Below are 23783 nucleotides of genomic sequence, written 5' to 3'. Positions count from 1 at the left end.
GGTGAAGCAGGCATCTCCACGTTCCCAGAGCTCCCACTTAACACTTCACTCATCAACAAATGAACAAAGTGTCAGAACTCCAAAAACCAAAAAGTTTACAGCAACTAACTGAACACTGAACCTAGAACAAGGCAACTTTAAAATGGCAGGAAAAGTCTTGTGGCATTTTTCTTGTCTTTGCTGTGTGACTTTTAAGTTCAGTGGCAATGGTGAAGATGCTAGCCTGCGCTCCCTGTGGTAACAGCAGGAGCAGAGTAGACTCTATTCACAAATTACTGTGTCTGTTTCAACCTGTCTGGGAGCTACCTGATGTGATGTGGTGTGGTGTGATGTGGTCTCACATCTATGCTCTGTGATGCGATTGTTCTGTTCAGCGATGTATGCTGTTTCTCTGCCATGAGTGTGTTCTGTGTCAGTGTTCAGCAGGTGAACACATTCATGGCACAAAAACAGCATACATCAATGGAAAGCACTGTAAGACTAACAATCACAGTTGCCTGGAGCAAACGACTACAGTTGAGGTATAAAATAACTACCTAAAGCCTTGACGCAAAAGCTAAGGAAATTTTATTTGAGAAATTAGAACATTCAAAAACACCTGTAAATACTGGTGTTGAATGCTATGCCTGGAGCAAGAGATATGTGTGTACATGTCCAGGGAAAGGTGCATGCTCAGAAAAGAGCAGAGAAGACCCTGAACTTTTAACTCTGGATAATCTCTAGAGCCCGTGCAAGCCTGGGTAAGTGTTGAATAAGAAACCTGTAAAGGATGGAAGAGGTTTTTTTGCTCATTTGTTTCTTTAACTAATAGATTTTGAGGAATCTCTGCCAAAATACAAGCTGAACAAAAGGAACAGAGACTTCAGGGACTGCACACGACAACTAACACAGTCTTTGCAAAAATAGTTTGAATCCTATTAAATATCCAAGCTTAAATGCTGAGTAGCTACATTTTCAGAGCTAGAACATAGACATCAAGGCTAGAGGCACAAATTTGGGATCCATTGACATATAGATAACATTAAACCCACTGCATAGGTTGAGATTACTCAGGGAGATGATATAGATCGAAAAGACAAGAAGAATCCAAGAGCAAGACTTGAACACTGTAAAAGTTAGAGCTTAAGTAAAAAAACAGGAGCCAGAAAAGAGATAAAGAAACTATTCATTAGAGGGTAGGTATTTAGGAATGTGTGGAATCACATAAGCCAAGAGAAGAAACCTTTTGAAAAAAGAGAATGGTATTGAGAGAGTATTGAGGGACCTTGACAAGATCAGTGTCAGGGAGGTGGCAGTTACGGTGTAGAGAGCAATTGCCCCACTTGGCCATGTTTCCTTTCTTTGAGCTTTTGAACAACCTTTTAAAATAAATTTGTATGATAGCTGTTAAAATTAAGAAGAGAAGATATAATAAGAAATAGTGTAAGGCAAGGTGACAAGGCATATAGAAGAGGCAATCAAAGACACGGGCATCTTTGTAATGTGTCAGTAACATCCAGATGGTGGTGGCTGTTCCTGGCTCATATTAGCTCCTAAGAGCCAATTACTGCTAAATGTACTAGCTCGTTATTAAACACAGCCATTATTAAAAGTAAATGACATAAATTTGCAATTAGATAGCATTAAAAAAGATAATGAGTGTTCAAAACTGATAACTTCCTAATTATTTTACTACCTTTTAGTATTATCTGTTTTTGAGGTTAATAATGAAGATTAAACTTAAAAATGTGTCACCTCTGTGCCATTATAATGTACATTTTTAGAACTCTTTTTTATTTCAGAATGTTAGGGGATAAACATGCTTTGTTTATATACTTCATTTTTGTACAGATTGAGTCAAAGTTATATATGTAAATATGCCTTTTCACCCAGATAGTGTGCACTCTACCCAACAGGTGTGAATTACCCATTCTCTCCCTCTACCGGCTTGATTTTCATTGAGATTTACCTCCATATGTTCACTTAAGTGTTGATCGATTAGTTATAATTTGGTATTAAGTACATGTGTCTCCATCCTTGTCATTTTTCACTTAGAAGAATGATTTCTAGTTCCCTCCAGGGTATCCAAAAAGACAATAGCTTGCCATTTTTTTATGACTGAGCGGTAGTCCATAGTATCCATATACCACATGTTATTAATCCATTCATGTATGAGTGGGCACATGAGTTGCTTCCACATGCTTATGATTGTGAATCGTGCTGCTACAACATTCAAGGGAAGGTGTCCTTTTTATACAATGACTTTTTTTCCTGTGGATAAAACGTTGCACTAGTTTGTGGTCCCACCAGTAGTGTATGATAGTTATAATGGGATTTTCTTTTTAACTGAGGAAATATTCTTCCAGCCTTCAAGAACTACTATCTGATTCAGCAAATTAAGTGGCTCACTTCACTGATGAATGATTAGAGTTTTGACATAAGTCTCTATTTTTTAGTTTTTGTCTTACTCATTCAGCTAAAGGAAAATATCAAAAAACAGTCACATTGGAACTAAGTCAGTCATCAGCTGCAACTATCAATTGATTATGCACATAAGAGTTTGGCAAAACTCAATTTAAGCATTCTGTGAGAATCAATTGGCTAAATAGAATTTGCAATAAAGAGTACCATATATTTTATTATTGTTTGCAAATTGCTCACTATACAGTTCTTTATAGTAAAGTATTTTTTATTTGTTTGTTTTTTGAGACAGAGTCTCACTATGTTGTCCTTGTAGAGTGCTGTGCTGTCACAGCTCACAGCAACTTCCAACTCTTGAGTTTAAGCGATTCTCTTGCCTCAGCCTCCCAAGTAGCTGGGACTATAGGTGCCCACGACAATGCGTGGCTATTTATAGTATAAACTCATTTTTCTCTCTCTCTTTCTCTCTCTCTATACACACATACACATACACACACACACACACACACACACACACACACACACGGTGCCTAAAATGAATACATATTTTAAGAAAAGAAAAAAATTATATCCAAATTGTAATAATACAAATAATGTTTGTCATTTATTTCTTGTAATTGCAGAAGTTAAATATGACTTTAGTATTACAATTTTAATACAGTTTTTCATTTTTTAAAGTGTAAACATTTTTGGCACCCTCTGTATACATATATACTGTATATTTCGAACTTTCTTGGAGGAAGCCAACTATCAAACATTTGCAAAAGCAATGCTACCTCCTACTAAACAACAGTATAGGTGCAGAATTCAAAACCATGCTCTTAGACATTAGAATCTAGCTGATGGATATGGAATGGCAATAGAATTAGAGACATGAAAAGGACAAAGTGGGCATACTGTTTGGGAAGTTTGAGAACAAAGCATGCAGCAACTCATGGTGGATTTGGCGTCAAGGAGAATTTTTTAATAGGAAGAAGATATGCAAAAATACTTACATGCTGGGGAAATGACCCCATAGACCAAGGAAAAGTTGACAATAATAGAGAAAGAGATTACTACAGGAACAAAATCCTTGAGGAGATAGGAGTAAAAACATAAATAAGACCACTAGACACCTATTAAAATGTCCAAACTCAAGAACACTGACAACACCAAATGTTGATGAGGATATGGAGCAACAGGAACTCTAAATTGCTGCTGATGGGCATGTGAAATAGAATAGCCACTTTGAAAGCCAGGTTACTGGTTTCTTACAAAAGTAAACATACTCTGCTCATCATCCCTGAACCTCAGAGAAATGCAAATCAAAACCACTTTGAGATCTCGTAATGCCAGTGAGAATAGCCCACAGCACCAAGTCCCAAAGCTATAGATGCTGGCATGAGTGTGACGAGAGGGATACCCTTCTGTACCATTAGTGGGATTGCAAACTAGTATGGTCTTTTTGGAGCTAAGTGCAGGTGGACCTGTGGGTACTTAAGGGAAGAGTCATTCTCAATGTGCTTGCGTTGCTAGAAATAATGATTTAATAAACTTAAAACAAATTTTCAATTGTTTATTATAAGTAGGTCAGGAATTGAATTAAGAAAATGATTGCAGATGATGGGCAAAAGGGAACAGAGGCAGGAAAGAAGTGTATCAGAGAAAACGTGTGCATTCAGACTGCAGAAGCAATACCAAGAATCTCAACCCTGTTGCAAAGAGCACCAGCCTGAAGCCTGACATTTTCAAACAGAGAAACCGTCTTGCCAGAGCTTCACCCCTTCCCCAGTGCAACTTGGCTCAGAGGTCACTGAGCACTGAGAGACAAGGTTCCCTGCCCCCTCAGGGAGAGTAGTGCATTTGGGAAGCTAGGAATATAGTGAGGGAGTGCTGAATGTGCTGGAGACAGGGCGGGCACATAAACCTCATTAAGAGAGAAAAGTTTTCTCAGCGAGATAAGGAGGAAAATGCCTCCTTCTGTTTTCTCAGTATTGGCAGCAGCACCAGCTCATCTGCCCACAAGTCTTCCCAGGGGTTTATTTGCCATTCTTGAGATTTGTGTGCATGGTCTGATTGGGGTCTGCTTTGACATCCTGCTTCTGGACTATGTTCCCTGTTCCATGCTCCGTTTGTGTTGTTACAAATAACTTAGAGTAGTAATAGTAAGAGTTAATCAGTCTAGTTAAGGAAGTTACTTAGAGAAATAGTTTCATTAGAAAATGCAGGCCCTGTGAGAACCATGATGTAAAGGTTTATCCTTTCCCCCGTTTGATGATCAAAACAGTGATATGTGGGAGGAGGAGGGGATTTGGGGGACTTCATTACATGTGCACAATGTGCAATGGTACATTTCAAAACTATTAAGAAAAGAATATAATTGTGATTGGTTGTATTCATCAGTACAATGTAAGCATTTCACATTGTATATCAGATCAGTACACTGAACCCCATACAGGCATCAATGTATGCAGTTATGATTTAACAAAAAAATTTAAAAAATAAATAAATAAAACAGTGATGTGTGTAATGAAAACAGAGCTAGCCCAGAATTAGGGGCTTTTTTCCCATCCTCACCTTTGGAGGGGGAAAGGCTCCTGGCCCAGCTTTTTAAAAAACTTTCTTCTTCCGCCCATGAAGGCTATGTTAACCAGTTTGATGAAAATATTTCAAATTGTATATAAAACTAGCACATTGTACCCTATGATTACATTAATGTACACTGTACACAGCTATGATTTAATTAAGAAAAAAAAACTTTCTACTTGTATCTTGACTCTTTAAATGAAGAGTCAAGAGTCCTTCATTCTCTCTTCTCCACCAGTCACTGGGAAAGAACTTACAGTGTAGTTTGGGACTGGTCCCCAACAACTAAGTATGGAGAATCTTCAAAGAACTGAAAGTAGACCTCTCATTCAATCCCACAATCCCATTACTAGGTATCTACACAGAAAGAAAAAAATCATTTTACTGTAAAGATGTTTACATTGAAATGTTTATAGAAGCTCAATTCACAATTTCAAAGATGCATAAACAATGCAAGTGCCCATCAACCCTTAAATAGATCAATAAATTATGGTGTATGAATACCATGGAATACTATTCAGCCACAAAAAAGACAGAGATTTTGTATCTTTTGTATTCACCCAGATGGTTTTGAAGCACATTCTTCTCCTAAGTAAAGAATGGAAAAGCAAGCATCCCAGGTACTCAGTTATAATCTGAAATTAGTAGATTAACAACTATAGGCCCAAACACAAGAAAAACACAATTAAAACCAAGAAGCAGGGGGGTGGGGTGGGAAGTTCTCGGTAAGTTTCCCCCCATCAGGTGCAGTGTAGGGGTATATGGCACTCTTTCTGGGTAAAGGAAGCAACTACATCTCAGACTGTGGACTTTATCTTATAAACACAAATAATGTAACCTAATCATATGTACCCTCATACTAACCCAAAATAAGAATGAATGAATGAATGAATAAAGAAATAAAACAAAAAACCCCTTAAACTTACCCTTACTATATGATCTAGATATCATGCTCCTTGGTATTTATAGAGTAAAGATGGAAACGTATGTCCACACAAAAACCTGCTCATGGATGTCTAACAGTAGCTTATTCATAATTCCCCAGACTTGGAAATAGCCAGATAGCCCTCAGTTGGTGAATGAATAAATCAGCTGTGATACACATACATACAGACAATGGAGTATTACTCAATGCTAAAAAGAAATGAGCTAAAAGCTAAGAAAAGACAGCGGGGAACCTTAAATATATATTACTAAATTTAAAAACCCAATCTGAAAAGTATAGAAACTATACAGTTCCATCTATATGACATTCCAGAAAAGGTAAAACTACGAAAAAAGTAAAAAAAATAGCACTGGTTGTCAAGTGCTCTAGGGAAGGTGAGAGGATGACTCAGAGGGAAGGGGAGTGAGAATGTGGCTTACCATGATGGTGGACACCTCTTGTTACATACATGCCAACCCCGTGAACTATCTAAGACCAAGAAAGAGCCCTAATATAAACTACAGGCTTTGAGTGACCATGACGTGTCCGTGTAGGCTTATCATTTATAACAAAGTACTACTCTGATGGGGAATGTTGATAATGGGTAATCTAGGGGAGGGAGAAGGGGTCACAGGAAATCTCAATTTTGCTGTGAACCCAAAACAGCTCTGAAAAAAATAATAATAAAGCCATACATTAAAAAATTTTTTCCCATTACAAGGAATTCGAAGAGACAATTCATATGTTCGTATACTCATTATAAGGTGGGGAGCAGCATAATGGTAAAATTACGTTTAAGCCATGTTCTAAATCCCAAGAGGCTAAGATTTGTAGATAGGAACCATAAAAGCACTTAGCTTCTATACATTGGGCACATGTTAACTATAACTATACTTAAAAGTACGTTGAAATTAGTGTTCCTGATTTTCAAGGTCTTTTTCATAAATGTGTAGTGACCATTTATGGAAGCTCTATTGTTTGTTGAAAACAGCAGAACAGACAACTTTTCCTTTGCTAATATTCTTTCTCTCTCCCTTCCTTCTTTCCTTCTTTCTCTCCCTCTCCTTCTCTTCCTTCTCCCTCCCTCTCCCTCCTTCTCTCTTTCTCTCTCTCTCCCTTCCCTCTCCCTCCCCCTGTCTCCGTCTTTCTCTCTCTCTCCTCCCCACCCCCATACACACCTTTTAGAATAAGTCACACATCTCTACTGCTCCTGCTGTCCCTGTAGGAGACAAACCTTTCTGGGCAGAGAAAAGCCAGGTAAAGGGACCGTCCATAGCAAGAAAGCTTTAAAATGTCTTACTTGTTACCCCAATAAGAGTTGTAATGGCCAGATCCTGGAACAGAAACTGATAATTTGAAAGGCTGTTTGTCTCCTAAAAATAAATAGAAAAGCAGATTTTAAAAAGAGTTCTGGATGAAGTTGGACATTGACTGCTTTCCTTTTCTCACTGCATCATAGGAGTTTTCCAGTAAATTACCAAGGAGAGGCTGTGGTCAGGGGCCTATGTGAGGCCGTGAGTGACAGCATTGGGGGAATCTCAAAGGCACAGGTAGGAAATGCTCTCTGACCAGGAGGTCCACCGTCATATTCTCAGAGTCGGGTCCTTTGCGTATCCATATTACTTTACTGAGAAAGACATCTTCCTACAAATTTCATTTCTGCTTTCTCTTCTACTGATTAACAGAAAATCTGGGATTGTTTGGCACAACAAAAGAACGCATCTCTGATAGTAGCAAGTGACAGATGTGGGGTAACTGTACCTACATTTTACTGATGGAAAATGAGAATAATTAAACCTATCAGTTTGCACTCTTGGTTGTTTTAAATGAAATGTTAGAAAGTCCTAATAAAGCACCTTAAAACTCTAGGAAAAAGTGTTCAGGTCTTTCTGATTTCAAAAAACTTACTTCCTTGCCCCCCCCCCCCTTTAGTAGTAGGAGAGTATCTTTTATGTTTAACTCTACTTTGGGGATTCTGTAACAAGGTCAACTTTCTGTCCTTCTCTAGCCACTCATCAGTGAGTGTGAAAAGACACAGAAAATCTGTACACAATAGAGCTAAAACCTTTAACCCAGGAGAAAGAGGGCGATATAAAGAGATGAATCTTGATACATTCAGCACAAATGAAATATCCCTTTTCTGGTGTTAGTTAGTAGCATATGCTCACACACCAACTTTGCAGACAACAGGCATATCTTTTCTCCTTTTATATCTTATTAAATAATAAAATCCATTACAAGATATATGTTTGTTTGTTTGTTTGTTTTGCAATGTAATATGCCAATTTTCAAATCCCTCCATTCAGGGAACCAGTTGAATGTAGCTTTTACTAACACTTGACAATTGCCAAATTTTCAGGGATGTTGTGAGCTGGTTGTTAAACACAGCCAATATGAAAACATATTATGCAAATGAACCATTAAATAAATTATACTAAAACAAAGTTTATAAATACCCAGAATTCAGCACTTTCCAATCATTTTCCTGCAGCTTATTGTTATGCATGCTCTTGAGATTATGCACAACTCTTTTTTTTTTCATTTTTTGCAGTTTTTTTGGCTGGGGCCAGGTTTGAACCCACCACCTCCAGTATATGGGGTCACCCTACTCCTTTGAGCCACAGATGCCACCTGGTTATGCACAACTCTTGCATCATATGGTGCAAGTACTATATGATGGTATATGCAGCTATATATCTTGGCCCCATTCTGTGTTCAATAACATCAGCAGATAGTTTGAAACCGGCTATGGTAGAAATATTTACACCATTGAAACTGGCAAACGTCAGGACTCATTTTTCCAGGGAAGATCAATTATGAAATATTTACCAGAAACCCAATACTGAGAACCAGATCTTTAATGAGTGTTATACCAGGGTAGAGCAAGGCTGGAATTGGAAAGATAGAGACCTGGTCCAAGTAGGTGAAAGCAACAGCAAGAGAGAAAGTGATACATTCTGTTCCGATCTTGGGCTGCCCCTAGACACAAAGTTTCTATGGCAGAGAATTGTCACCAGCAACTTTTCTTGCACACAATTGTGTATTTCTGGTGTACTTTAAAGATCCTCGAGGATATTTTTAGAGTGGCTATTATTGCCTGGGTGTCCTATTTGTACCCCTTCTTTAAGAAGCATTGAGAATTGAGAGTTCACCACCACTCGTTTTTCTCACTGACCGAGTGGCCAGGTCCCAAGTCATACCCAGTAGAGGAGCAGAACGCCAACATACTGAATCATGCTGTATAAAGCCATGTACTTAAACATGCAAAACGAGGTGACGAGAGCTGCACGTCCTTCCCTGTGTAAGAAAAGAAATGAAAAGGGGCTGAAATGAAAGCAATGAAAAACATGAGTCAGTTATTCTATGCTGTTTAGCTGAGCTCAAGAGAAAAAAAATATCAAAGCTCTCATCACACCATTGTTTGTAAGAAAGGCGGGACAGCCTTGAGCCAGTGAGATCTGGCTGTGTGTATGCCAAAGGACTGGATTTTCAGAACAAATCAATTCCAGGCATAAGTCTTCAGGCCTTGATCTGCCAACGAAGCCCAGAGTTGCAGTTACTCTTGTCTTTTCTGGGGGCATTGTTTCAGCTCCAGAGCTAAGAGTCGGGGCACGTGGCTGCTAGCCCCACATCTCACCCCCATTCACTAGTATGATTTGGAAGTTCATTTCCCTTGTCTCAGTCTTTTCTTCTATGAACTAAAGGATTTAAAGAAGGTTGCAGGTTTGGGGGTTATTTTCATACAGGTGTTTTAGGAGTTTGGCAAACATTTGATTCACATTTCATTTGGGCTGTTTTAACTTCTTCTAAATGTGGACTAAAACAATATGCACACTCAAATTAGTCATATATCAGGATTAAATAGATTGGAAATATGAGCATATTGGTGGCTGACTCTGAGTAAATAGTATGTATTTAAAGCTTTAAGTAGATGACGTAGGGAACGCCATTTTTATCTATTTCTATGGGGTAAAAATTAGGCTTAAATTATATTTTTAAATTTAAATTATGCTCCTTCCACTTTTTCTTTAAGTTAGACACAGTTGAATGATTTTCTAGGATCCTGAAACCTGACCTCAAGTCAGGTCCTATTCTGTGTCATGGTTTTGCTGCTGCCTCCTTCCTCACCTCCTTAGAGAGCACCGACCTCTTCTGAAGCGGCTGATTCCACCTATCACATCACCCTATTTATTTCCCTGACAGCACCTATCAAAATCAGTGAGTATTTTCTTTATTTATCTCCTTAGTTCCTGGCACTAAGTGCCTGCTTAGTAAATATTCGTCAAATGCATGTATTTAAAAAAAAAAATGGGAAGAACTAGCCAAATCATCATTTCAATGCAGAAAGAGTATGATATTTCTACATAAAACACATTTAAACAAAATGAATTCTGAAGCAATCTCCAACCCTCTATGGCTATATGAGCCTGAGCACATTAGATAAATTCTCTGAGCCTTAATTTCTTTATTTGTAAAAGAAATAATAAATTCCTACATCTGCAAGCTATTTTAAAGTATAAGACAATAGATAGCAAAGCACTTTTCAGACTGCAGACGCATGCTAGTTAAAGCAACCAAGAGCAGTCCCAAGGCTAACTACCTCGATCATTCAAATAAAAGGCAGTGGAAGCACCATGTTGGGGGGCGGGGGGATAAGACACCAAGGCAAATTTTAGTGGGAGCACCAAAGAACAATAAAGACTTTGAAAACCGGGGTGAGAAGGGTGCCCCGAGGAAGCATAAAGAGACAAGAAAGAGGGAAGGCAGGCAAGTGGATTTCTCTTGAATCTCCCAGTATAAAGCGTCTAAGGAGATACATTTGAAAAATCAGAGGATGATTGACACTTGAAAGCAATAACAAATTCCAGATTTCAATCTTCTAAAAATAACCTAATCAGTGAATTCATTCATTGGAAATGCTGCCACTCTCCCCAAGTTATTTTTAACTTCTGGTAAGTCCATTTGGTATTAGAAGGTTGGCATTTTGCACCCTCCCCTCCCCACCCCACCCCCAGGGAAACAAAGTTTCCCTGATCTATCCTGGGCAGAGCAATGGGATCTATACCTAAAAGTTGGGGGAGGGGGGCAAGGGGACAACAACAACAGTGCTTAGGGATGCCTACTTACTTGATAAGGTGTGGTACACACTCAATATTTGGAGTTTTAGAAGTGAAAGGCGAGGCCACAGACGCCTCCTGCTCTGATAAAGAGATGCCCACATGAGCCATTTTCAAAGCCTGAAAGCAAAGAGTCAGCTTACTTTCCATGTAGACTCACACATCTCTACTGAGGCTTCATAAGAAAAGCCATGTAAGCTAGCCGCAAGGTGGCTTGTGGGCCCAAACACCAGCCAGGAGATGACCAGATTTCACCCTGCCTGACACCTAAGAGCGAGATGGCACTGGGACACCAGGCCAAAGCAGTGAGTACCTGTACTGACTTTTTAGTCACTGTGTGGCTTTGGTCAAAAACCTCCCCAACCCCCAGCATCGGTTTATCTATCCAGAGGAATGGAGCTGGTATCCATCCCAAAAGGCACTGTCTCTAAAGGTCTTCAGACAAGCAGGACTGCAGGTGAGATTACAGCCACGGGCACTGGCAGCTACATACCCCACAGTCGTTGGCTCCATCGCCGCACATACCTACAAAGTAACTACAAAGGAACCGTGTCAGTTGTGGAGGAGATCAAAGCTACCTTACCAGCTAATTTCTATAACTAAAAAGATGAGGTGACCATCATTACTTCAAGTTCAAATTCATATTTTAAGAGAATGTTTCTAAGAGTCTGGTTTGACTAAAAGTAAAGTGTGACTCGGCAACGTATATAATAAATTTAGAATCTAGCATGTCATTTTTCCACTCCAGGTGTTTTGTGTAGACACTACACTTTACTCCTTAGGGAGCAGCTGTCTCAGCTGTAAAACAGAAATGCTTAGCACAGTGGAGTGGGCACATGGTTTAAAGCTAGATGGTCTAGATTTTGAACTAGTCTTTTAGCTATTATATTTTCCCTCAATAAACGATTGTGAGTATTAAATAAGGTGTCATATGGGAAAGTGCTTAATAAAGTCAAAAATGATAAGTCATAGTTTTTGGTGCTATTAATGCTAACACGAGAGGAAATCTATCTGGTCGGTAGTCCCTCAGCTCACAAATGCAATGCCTGGCCCAGAAGTTGGAGAAAGAAAATATGTCCCTACTTCAGGATGGATTTTTGAGGTTGGGTAAACACTTCTTTCTTGAATTGTTGGCAAAGATGTTAATAGCCAGCTTTTTAAAGTATGAGCACTCTTGCCAGGCAGGGTGGCTGACACCTGTAATCTTAGCACCCGCAGAGGCCAAGGAGGATCCTTTGAGCTCAGGAATTTGAGACAGCCTGAGCAAGAGTGAGAACCCCACCAACCCCTGCCTCTACTCAAAATAGAAAAATTAGCCAAGTGTTATGATAGGTGCCTGTTGTCCCAGATACTGGAGAGGTTGAGGCAGGAGGATTGCTTGAATCCAGGAGTTTGAACTTGCTATGAGCTAGGCTGATGCCATGGCACTCTAGGCTAGGCAACAGAGTAAGAATTGGTCTCAAAAAAAAAAGTGAAAAAAATATTTAATAAAGTATGAGTACTCTCACAGCATTCACAGGGCCTGTTGTTACTTTTCTACCATACTGCTGTCTCCAATGAGTAGGAGGACAGGGTAAAGGTGAGTAGAAGGAGTTATGTGGAGGAAAGTGGAGAAAGCTCTGGTGCTCCTTGGAGTTCTGTTAACTGGAAATAAAGGCTCCAGATGACGGGCACTTCATCTAGACTCTTCATTCTGACTTGGAGTGGAAACCCTTGGTGTTAGAAGTATTTTTTCTGATTTAAGATGGAAAGAATGCTTTGACATGAGAATATTTAGATATTTTTATAGTTATATGAATTTCTCATCATATGAATCTCCCTACATCATAACTGTGATGATAGCTTATAAAAATAGAGTCTAAATTCTCATTGTACCTTTAAGAACTGACCTCAAACCACCTTCCTGTCTTATTTCTCCCCACACCATTCTATCTCCTTTATGTTCTATCCTGGTGCTTCTGAATATTGGATGCAAAATTAACTTATGTGAGGAGCATTGAAAAAATACTGATTTCCAAGCCCCATATAAACAATTGAATCAGAATCTCTGAGTCGTGGTGTTCTGATATTTGTTCCAAGTTCTCCAGGTGATTTTCAAATTAAGTGCAACTAACTCCCTGTACCTCTTACTTCCCCCCACCCCATCCCGCCCCCATGCAATTCGTGCCACCTTAATTGGCAAAGAACCTACTCCAATTTCTGAAATTCTTCAACCAGATTGGATTTCTGCCCAGGAGACATTCTTGCAAAGACCGTTCCATTGATCAGTATCTGTTAAAAAACCCCAAAGTAAATTTTTTATCATGTCAGCTGGTCATACATGAAATAATTGATGACATTCAGAGCATTGAATGAGTAATGACGCCCATGAATGAAAAAAGAAATTGTTTCTAACAGGCCTTCCCTGGGATTTTAAGACAACATTGAGATTTTTAGTCATCAGATAAGTGACCAGTAGAAAACAAAACTCAGTAAAGATGAATGCTTAATAAAAATATTTTATGAAAATGACAACCTACAGGAATTTATCCCAGCTGCCATAAGGCATGTAATTCTGAAAAATCCTGAGCTTAATGGAAACTTGAACCAGTAGAGTGTAAGAAATTGCAGAATAACAAGAGGTCAGGATCTCAGAAGAAAAAGAAGCAACTGCTTCTCAGAAAACTGTTCAGATCTGGCAGAAAAACAGCCTGATGGGGAAATAGTACTATGAATATGGTCTTTGACTTAATCATATCATCTGGATTTGACCAATTATGAAGCTTAGTTGATATCCCAAACCAATTTGAGCCCCGAAACATGACTGGTTTGGGGAATATAAGCCCGGACCAGCTCTACCCACCTACACTCCTTTCTACAGAATCTAAATTCTTCTGTATTTGATCTATGTGTTTCCTGTCTTCTTGGCAGTGAACTCAGTTTACTGTTTGCCAGTTTCAAAGTTGAAATGCCCTTACAAACTGATGAAGTGGTGCAAGGTGAAAAGTAAAGCAAAGACCCCCAAAACTCTCTGAAGAAACAGGCTTAGCTAAAAATAATGACAACAATCTGCCCCTGTCTGCTCACTTGCTTGATAATGATAGTTGGTCACTGTCCCCTCGTTTGCTTCTCTTTTCCACAAAGCTGGTAGTTGTAAAGATTCTTAACTTTTCTCCATAGCTAACATTACCTTTTGGAACCCTAAGGGTAGTTATCTTCCAGACTCCTCACTCCAGTGGGCTGACCCGCCCAGAACAGCAGCCCATACCAAGAAACTGACTCAACTGAAATTGTGCCCCCAGGAGCTGAAGCAAAACAAGAAAGTGATTTCCACACCCCTGAAGAATGTGATTTCCACATTCCTATAATTTTATCCCAAACTTAGCCTCCTCTCTGTCAAATTAGCCTTAAAAATCTTTTCTCCCCAATTCTTGGGGAGAATGGGGACAATTAAGAAATTCCTCCCATCTCCCCTCTGAACACCATGCAGAAGAAACTCTTGCCCTACTATAAACCCTGCTGGCTCTGGGTATTGGCTTCCTCTTGGGCAACAAGGCAGATGAACTGGGTTGGGTGGCAAAAAAGTCTTTATTCTGTTTTTCTTAAATGGTATCTAAGATCATGGCCAACTGAATATACATGATTTCTCTTTGCGTTATATTGGACATATCTTCCTTTTGTTTGTTCACATTTGGCTGTCTGCATCTGGGGGTTCCACATCCATGTATTAAACCAACCACGGCTCAAAAATATTTGGTGAAGAAAATGAATGGTTTTGTCTGTATTCAACATGCAAAGACTGTTTTTTCTTGTAATTATTCCCTAAACTATACAGTATAATGACTATTTGCACAGAATTTGCATTGTGATAAGTATTATAAGTAACTCAGAGGTGACTTAATGTATACAGAAAGACGCGCATAGATTGTATGCAAATGCCATTATTTTATGCAAGGGATTTATTTGAGCATTCATAGATTTTGGTATTCCTGGGGGGGGTCCTAGAATCACGAGGAATGGTTCTTTCATGGATACTGAGGAATGACCATGTGTGTGTATACACACACACACGCATGGATATGTAATTGACCCACTTCACTATGGCTTTGCTCTTCATCAGAGCCTCTTCAGGACAGAGGTCATCTATCAAAAACCTAATGAAGTACCTTTACTCTCAGCCTACCTTCCTGTATCACTGTAGGATTTGCACTCTATTGTGAGACCCTTCATCATGGCAATATAGTCACAATCACCCCAAATTAATCTTTATAATTTGAGGAATCACTGACACTTCAATCCTACAGATGATGGAAAATTTACTAATCAAGTTTATTTACTTCAAATCTAGTAGGAAATGGGACAACAGTAACCTTTGCAAAAATATCTACCTCTCTTATGATACATAAAACTGGGTATGTATTACTTATTGAGAGACTTAAAATAGGAGCCTTCTCTGTGACATCAACAGCATCTTCACAGGGAAATTGTTACCCTCATAGAACGTACCTTTGGCAGCAGGCTGCTGAAATGCTGACTAATAACATGAAAGGATTTTCCACTTAGGGCAAAATGGTAACTTCTTTCTCTGCCATTATCAGAGACTTCTTCCCTGATGTTAATATAATTGTCCTGCAAAGCCAGACACAGTTGTTTTAGACTCTTCTGCTTGACAAAGAGGTTAGGATCTGAGAGAAGGTAATGAAGACAGACCAGGATCTGTCTGCAAAAGTCATACTCCAGTTCTGATTCCTTAGAGAAGCACTTTTTGCTGGATCAAACTTTGCACATCCTGGCCACCAGTCACTAGGAGAATAACACGTACTCATGTCCTGTTTTCACATTGATTTGATCTTGGTGAGTCCCAGAGAAGAGCACATTTCACACATTTCAAGTGTAAAATACAAAAGCACTGCAGCTTAACAAATCTCTCCCTGAAGTGAGAGCTTACTATTTTTTTTCTTACAGAGTTAATATTGTGTTCTACAAGGGCACAATGGAGATAGAATACTGACAAGCCTGGAGAAGAGTGAATAAAACTTGCCTTTCTCTCAATCTGAAGACATAGTCTGATTTTCTGATGCACACAGCAGTGTCTCTCCCAGGTACTAAATCCCCTTTAAACCCAATAGGGTGGCTGACAAGCAAGGGGAAAGTGCAAAAAAAACGTTTAAGATGAAAATAATGGATTATTTCCAGTACTCAGAAGAGCATTGTACTTTACAGCTCAGTGGGAACAGTATGGGAAACTGATATAATTGAGTTCATTGAACTGAGCATGTGTTAGATATTTGTAGAACTATGTTGAATCCAGGCTGTAGCTGCCCAGTTGCCAACACTGTGAAACAAGTAAGTGACACAGTAAAAGGTCTCTTTTCAGACATACCTGATTCCCATATGGGATGTGTTTCTTCTCTTCTACTGATTTCCAAGATATAGCTGCTGATGAGGACCCAGTGGTTTCATTTGCCTCAATGAGAATGATTTTCTGGCTTTCAGAAACCATCCCAGATTTTCTGGCCACTGTTATTGCAGTCTGAAGATTGTCACCTAGAAGAAAGAGTGTCCCGAGATGAGGATGAAGAAATGGAACCAACTCATGCAAAGCATGGAAAACCAGGGTAAAGAGTTCAATCCATAATTGAGTTGTAAAGAGATATAATCTCTAAGGTCTGTTTTAGCCCTGACCTTCTGTGATGCCATAATCCCTTTTGTTGTTCTTATTGCTTTTTTATGACCTACCAGTGTATTTCTGCCTGAAAGCAAAATTCAAATCTATTTCTGTCATTTGTTAGTAGCTTTGCAAATGTTTAGGAAAACCCTACTGATTCAATGTGGTATCTAGTTGTTCCACTTCCCATCAAGATGGGATAAGCCCACCATAATCTCTCTCTCCCACAAGCACAGTAGAAAATGCTAACTACCAAGGACTTTGAAAAGTAAAGAAAACCAGGCAGACTGTAGAAGGGCATCAAACTGGAGAAGCAACCTCAGAGGGGATGAGTTTCTTAGCTCTTTTTCTCTCTCCTCTCACATGTCTGACCCAAGTATGGGTCTCAGTCTAAGAGTTGTTCAGGAAACTAAAACTCTAGAGGAAACCCAGTCTTCCTGGCCACAGGAACTAGAAAAAGGGGTTCTTGTGGGCTGAAGTATATAAGGGAAAATTCTGAAAAGGAGAGAGCTAGACAAGGGGACTAACTCAGTGTATAAATTAGATACCTCATGTGCTCAGCCCAGAACAATACAAAGAAAGATAACCAAAGCTTCAAGGATTGATCTATGAGGGCCGGGCATGGTGGCTCATGCCTGTAATCACAGCGCTCTGAGTGGCCAAGGTTGGAGGATCACCTAAGCTCATGAGTTCCTGATCACACTGATCTAGAGTGAGATTCCCATCCCTAAAAATAGCTGGGCATCATGGTGGGCACCTGTAGTCCCAGCTACATGGGAGGCTGACGCAAGAGAATCTCTTGAGCCCAGGAGTCTGAGGTTACTGTGAGCTATGACTCCATGGCGCTCTACCCAAGGCAACAAAGTGAGCCTGTCTCAAAACAACAACGAAAAAGAATTGAAGTATCATATAAATCATCTCCCAATTGTAAAAGTAACCCCTGAATGGGGGAGACCCAGACATCATAGCAAAAGATTTAATATCTAAACTAGTATTGCAATCACCACCTGCAATAGACAAGACAGAACTTTATGTTGATTGCTCACTAAAACAGAAAGCTCAATGTTCTATACAAGATTTTAACGGGATCCAAAGTCTCACAACATAATAATCCAAATGTTAAGGATATTCAACTTATGAAAAATCTGGCTGATTCTCAAAAAAAAGAAAGAAAGAAAGAAAAAGAAACAGTTGCCAGTCCACACATGATCCAGATATTGGAATTATCAGATAATAGTTTTAAAGCAGTTATTATAAACTTTTCTTCATGTGGTAAATGTTAATACTCTTGAAATAAATGAAAAGATAAACATTCTCAACAACAAAAAATATAAACTATAAAAAAGAACAAAATGGATACTTTAGAATTAAAAACTCTCATACCTGAAATTAAAAAAAAAATGGATGTACTTAATAGCAAAATAGAGATGACAGGACAGAGTCAGTGAACTTGAAGGTAGATCAATAGAAATCACACAACCTGAAGGACAGAGAGAACATCTTTTAAAAATGAATAGACTCGGGCCAGGCATGGTGGTTCACACCTGTAATCCTAGCACTTTGAGAGGCCGAGGCAAGTAGATTTACCTAAGCTCAGGCATTCCTGACTAGCCTGAGCAAAAGTGACACCCTGACTCTTAAACTTGCCAGGCATTGTGGCAGGCACCTATAGCCCCAGCTACTTGGGAGGCTGAAGCAAAAGAATCGCTTGAGCCCAAGAGTTTGAGGTTGATGTGAGCTATGACGCCACAGCACTCTTCCAATGTAGACAAAGTAAGACTCTGTCTCAAAAAATAAGTAAATGAATAAAAATAAAAATAAAACTCAATTATTTCAAAAGGATTCATTCATCTCATTAGGGTATAAGAAGAAGAGGAGAATGAAATTGGAAGAGAAAAAAATATAGTAGAACTCCTGTAAATTGACAACCAAAGAACGGCAACAAACTGATCAACATACAGAGATGGTCAACATACAGAACTAGGCCTACTGTACTGATACACACATGACAGATGTCCAGTCCATGAAAATTAGGTCAACTTAACAAGGCAGTCAGTGTAGGGAGGTGGTCAACTATAGAGGTTCTACTATAACTGATGAAATAATAGCAGAGAATTCCCCAAATATGATAAAAGATTTATATGTACACATTAAAAAAGCTCAGTGAAATCCAAGCAGGATGCACTTACTGAGAATCTCATCTAGACATGCAGCAATCAATGGCAAAAAATGAAAGAAAAGAAAAAAAAAAAGCAGTTAGAGAACAAGACATTACATAGGAGGGAAGGAGAATTCAAACTATCACAGATTCCTCATCAAAAAATAGGGAGGCAAGACCCCAGTGTACAACATCTGTAAAGAGCCAAAAGAAAAGAACTGTCAATTCTGATGCCTATAGAGAGTGAAAATATTCTTTGGGAATGAAAGAGAATAAAGATATTCTCAAATGAATAAAAATTCAGATAATTTGTCTCCAGAGCACATGCTCAAAAAGAAATGCTAAAAGAAGTCCTTCAGGTTGAAAGGAAACGATAATAGAAGTTAACTTGTAACTCAAGAAATGAAAACAAAGCAAGAGAAATGACAAAGTTCTGGGTAAACATAAAAGTCTGGTTTTCTTCACTTTCATTACATAACTTTTCACCGTTGACAGTGAAGACTATACCATTGTCGGGGGGGGGTTAGTGTGTGTCATATTTACAACAAAAATAATTTAAGGAAGAGAAGGTAAGAGACACTTCTGGTTGTAATCTTCTTGAAAATCAGGTACATATATCGTGATTCCTAAAGCAACCACTAAAAAAAAAATAATAATATAGCATCTGGCTGGTTATCCCTAATATAACTTCCCCAAGGATTCTACCAAATACTTAGGAGGAGCCTTAAGAAAGCTGAACTGGTGGGAAGGAGCTGCCCTGCCCAGGTGGAGGAATCTAGGGAGCCAGGAGAGGTAAGAGTTTGCCCCACATGTCCAAGCAGGGCACCAACAGCCTGTCTGCTTTGCAACGTAGCCCCATTTTGCCATCTCCCACTGGCGTGAGATCTACAAACTTTAGGATATATGGCCCATGCTGAGTTTAACTCATCTGATTAAGAAGTACGACAACCTAAGAAATCCCAGAAGCTGGACGGGAAAAGATCAGGCAGAATATTCAGAACTGGTGAAATAAAGAAGCTGCCGGGGATAGAGGAAACCTGCATTAAAAATAATACGGGCACCCAAGAAGATGCAAATGCAACACAAAAAAATCAAGCAAACACGATTTTCTAGAGCCACTTGCACCTCAGAACACAATATAAGAACTTAACAGTTCAATAGAGATTTGAAGGAGATAATGGACATTGCTGAAAGCTGAGACTAGTTTGGAAAAACTGAGTGCAAATGAAAAAATCTTCAAGCACAAAGCAAAATTATAAAAAGGTGGCAATCACAAGAAAAAAAGAGACTGAAAGGATAGATCCCAGGAGACCTGCCATGTGAATGATAGAAAGTCCAGAAGTTTAAAAAAAAGAAAGTAATTCCAGAGAAGAAAGGCAATAATTAAACAAACAACAGAATAAATTTTTCTTCAAGGAGGAAGAAAGATTAAAAGTGCTCTCTATGTTCCAGACTAAATGAATAATCAAAAAAGACAAACACCTAGCAAATAGTTCTGTGCTCCTAAGTTGAATGTAAAAGATTACATGCAAAAAAGAACCAGTTACCTGCAGAGAACTGGCATTGGACTTGTAATGTGCAAAACCAGAAACCAGGGAAAGGGAAGAGCAGCTACGTACAGACAATTAGGGAAAAAAACTCTACCTCAAGAATTATTCACTGTCAGGGCAAAGAAAAATCTTCCAGCATATATAGAAAATCAGACAGCACATCATCCCTCTATTCCATCCAAGGTCAATTCTTGAGAAAAGAGCTGTAAACAACCAAAGAAAGAAACAGCAGAATTTTCAAAATGAGGAAAAGGAAATGAAGAGGGAGGGTGGAGAATGATGAACTCTCCCTTGTACATTAATCTGAATGGTGAGGGATAGATTATGAGTAACATAAGTGCTAAATAAAGATTTTTGAAATAGAAGGGTCATAGTGTGACATTCTATCATAAACTAACCTAAAAGTCAGATTGACCAATCTGACTGTAAAATAAAAGTAATCTCAAATTCTCTTGGATTGTGGAGTCTAGAAAGAAGGGATGGAGAAGGATGCAGAAGGAGGAAAGAGAATATTCTAGAGTTCCAGCCTTAGGATTGGCTTTGGGGGTGTGAGGGGGAGGAGCAACTGGTTGATGGGGACACGATGTGTCTTAGTGACACAGATAATCACGTTAAAAACATCTGATGATGAGAGCAGAGGAAAGAAAGGAGCACACGAAACACATGAGCATGAATATGAATTCATCAGGAACTTATTTATTCACCTCTCGTCTCCAGTTAAAAAAAACATTTATACCGTCAGCGTGAAATTTCATTAAGAAATCCACATTTAATTTTATTAAGAGATTTCATACATTTCTCTTGCTCTCCTGTTGTATGATTTGGGCTCTAGGGTTAGGAGGAGAGAGAACAGCATACATACAGATTTTTATCTCCAGCATCCTAGGCTTTAATATTTATAGGCCTTCAATGTGGTTTATAGACCACAATGACTAAGCATTTTTCTTCTAGCACTTGATAATAAAAACCATCATCTTTGCCTGGCCCACATCTTCTTGTCATTCAGGTTTTATTTCAAATGTCACCTCTCAGAGAGCCCTCTCTTAACCACCTCACCTGAAGTAGATGGTCAGACATACTTTACCACATCATCTTATTTTGTGTACCTCAAAACACTTATACTAATCGGTTCATTGATTGATTGATTGATTGATTTTCCATCATTCCGCTGAAATGGAAGCTCACTGAAAACAGTTACTTTGCCTTTTTTTTTTGTTCCCAGTCTTGCATCTGGGATGGCGTCTGGCCCAAAGTAGGTAGCCAAAAATAACTGTCAAATAAGCAAATCTCAATTTCCACATCAAATTTTTATTGTCTTCCCTATACACTTTGTTCTATACCTGTGATCATTACGGTCCTTATCCGGGCTGAGATGAGCTCTTCCAAGACAGGTTTAGTCTCTTCCTTCAACCGATTCTCCAAGATCAGCAATCCCAGAAATATGAGATTTGATTCCACCTCCTCCCTGGAAATATACACACATATATAGATAGATAGATTGACTGATTCCATTCAATCATATATATTTTTTATTCTGTTCAGTCATTTATATATGACATATATGTATATATGATTGAACAGAAATAGAACATTACAGCTTTCTTACAGGAAGTAAGACAAAGACCTTTGTTGAAGTGGTTCCACTCACTCATTCAAACACAGTTCTTTAGGCACTAATCACATTCAGGTATAATCCAGAAAAAATGCAGAAGGAAACACAAAGGATGTGGAATTATTCACTGAGTCAAGAGAAGGAGAGTACGTATTAAGCAAAAGCTTTGTAGAAATCAAGCTAAAAGACTATAAGTGTTACCTCACCTGCTAAGTAACAAAGGGGAATTCAAAATGTCATGGAACATTAAGAGAAGCACAAGGAAAATAACTGCCAGTTTCTTCAGAAACCAAGGCTGTAATCAACACTGTTTTAGGCCCAGGAAGTATGAAGTCATAATTTCAACAAATGTTCCTCTATTAAGGCCAAGCTCCTCTCTCTTCCTCTCTCCACTGGTAGCAATGCTCTTTTTCTCCTGGATGTTTCTGAGAGCAAGTAAAGCCTCCAAGGCTCTTATTCACCACAAGAACATTTTCAGGAACATTTTAAAGGACCAAGAGCAGTAAATACAGTTGAGATTAGTTCAAAGATTCTTCCATGATTCATACATCTTACATGCAGACATGAGAACAGGACGCCAGCACTGCCCAATTCTGGCTGAAACACAAATGAAAACAGCACTACTAGAAAGCTCCTTGACTTGCTTGCCACTTGTGCATTTGGTCTGACTGCTGGGTCTCACATAAGCCAGGGTCATGAACTACAGTTAGCTGATGCTCCCAGGAAGCTCCATCAGAGCCCCAGAGCATGGACAGTTTGAACTGCTCAGCTCAGAGCATGCTTGGGAGATGGCATTTCTCACTCTTCTGAACCTGACATGTAAGTCTCTCTATAAGGTGGTTCCAAACTATCTTTTCAGCCTATCACTAAATTCTTCACTCGTTCTAATTTTAAGTCAAGTTGGACCAGTCACCATGGATAGTCTCTGTACTTAACCATCTCTAGACTTTTGTTCTAGACTGCTATGAGATATTCTTCCTTAATTCACGGAAAAGGTTATAAGTTCCCCCATGATTTGCTAGTATTTTGAGACCCAGCTCTCATGGTAACTCTCCCAGAAAGGATTCATCAGATAGAAATAATTGCCCCCTTGTTATATTACCACTGCCTCACTTTAGTTCATATTTTATTTGTCCATATATTACCAGTCTTGGCTTTGTGATCTGTCACTCAGTCTCAACTACTTGAGGGGAAGCCCAGTTGACTCAATGCTGTGTTCAACGATGCCCACCTATTGCCAGACTCACAGAAAGTGCTCAGCAAATGTGTGCCTCCTTGAAATGCTCTGAGACTAATGTGGCTTCTTTCTCCCAGACAATCTAGAAAAATTCATTTCTGTTTTCAAAAATTCTACCATTAGTGAGTTCAAGGAACTGCACTGAGGAGAAGAAGGAGAGAATATGGAAAAACTATAGTAGCCCCTAACTTCAGAGATTTCATATTCTACCAGGAGGTAAAACTTAGACATGACCACTTCAGTTCTATGGAAGCCTGGGAAAAGGATCCTGGCAGAGGTATAAATCAAGACCCATGAAATCAGAGAAGAGGGTGCAGTTATTCCTGGGTGAAGTGATTGCAGGAACCCTCCTGGGGAAGGTGATGGTTAATCTGGTCTTTGAAGGATAACTTAGCTAGTTGATGTCTAATTGAGGATTGCCAAACTTTCTCAAGTTCTTTGTGCTCAGACCTCAAGCTTTAGTTATTTTCAGAGATCATATTACATACAGCCAACCACAAGGTGCCAAGTTAGGCCAAGAAAATGGCTGCAGGGTCAAATATTTTCCATAGCCTATGTTGGCACTAGCATTT

General features: G+C 39.0%; 1 protein-coding gene across 1 annotated transcript in view; it reads right to left on the bottom strand.

Moving 5' to 3' along the window:
* ATP13A4 (ATPase 13A4) overlaps positions 1-23783 on the bottom strand; it is a 148279-nt gene that overhangs the window by 10120 nt on the left and 114376 nt on the right. Inside the window, exons 18-25 of the mRNA XM_012806907.1 lie at positions 21703-21827; positions 16370-16533; positions 15493-15615; positions 13199-13278; positions 11501-11543; positions 11018-11127; positions 9091-9187; positions 7191-7263 (exon numbers count right to left, since the gene is read on the bottom strand). Of these exons, the coding sequence (XP_012662361.1) occupies positions 7191-7263; positions 9091-9187; positions 11018-11127; positions 11501-11543; positions 13199-13278; positions 15493-15615; positions 16370-16533; positions 21703-21827 (815 nt within the window). The remainder of the gene's footprint in view (positions 1-7190; positions 7264-9090; positions 9188-11017; positions 11128-11500; positions 11544-13198; positions 13279-15492; positions 15616-16369; positions 16534-21702; positions 21828-23783) is intronic.

This window comes from Otolemur garnettii, unplaced genomic scaffold (assembly GCF_000181295.1).
Source record: "Otolemur garnettii isolate 467f Iridium unplaced genomic scaffold, OtoGar3 scaffold00060, whole genome shotgun sequence".
NCBI classification, from domain to species: domain Eukaryota; kingdom Metazoa; phylum Chordata; class Mammalia; order Primates; family Galagidae; genus Otolemur; species Otolemur garnettii.
Note: the sequence above shows the minus strand (reverse complement) of the source record. Positions and strands in the feature narration are given on the sequence as shown.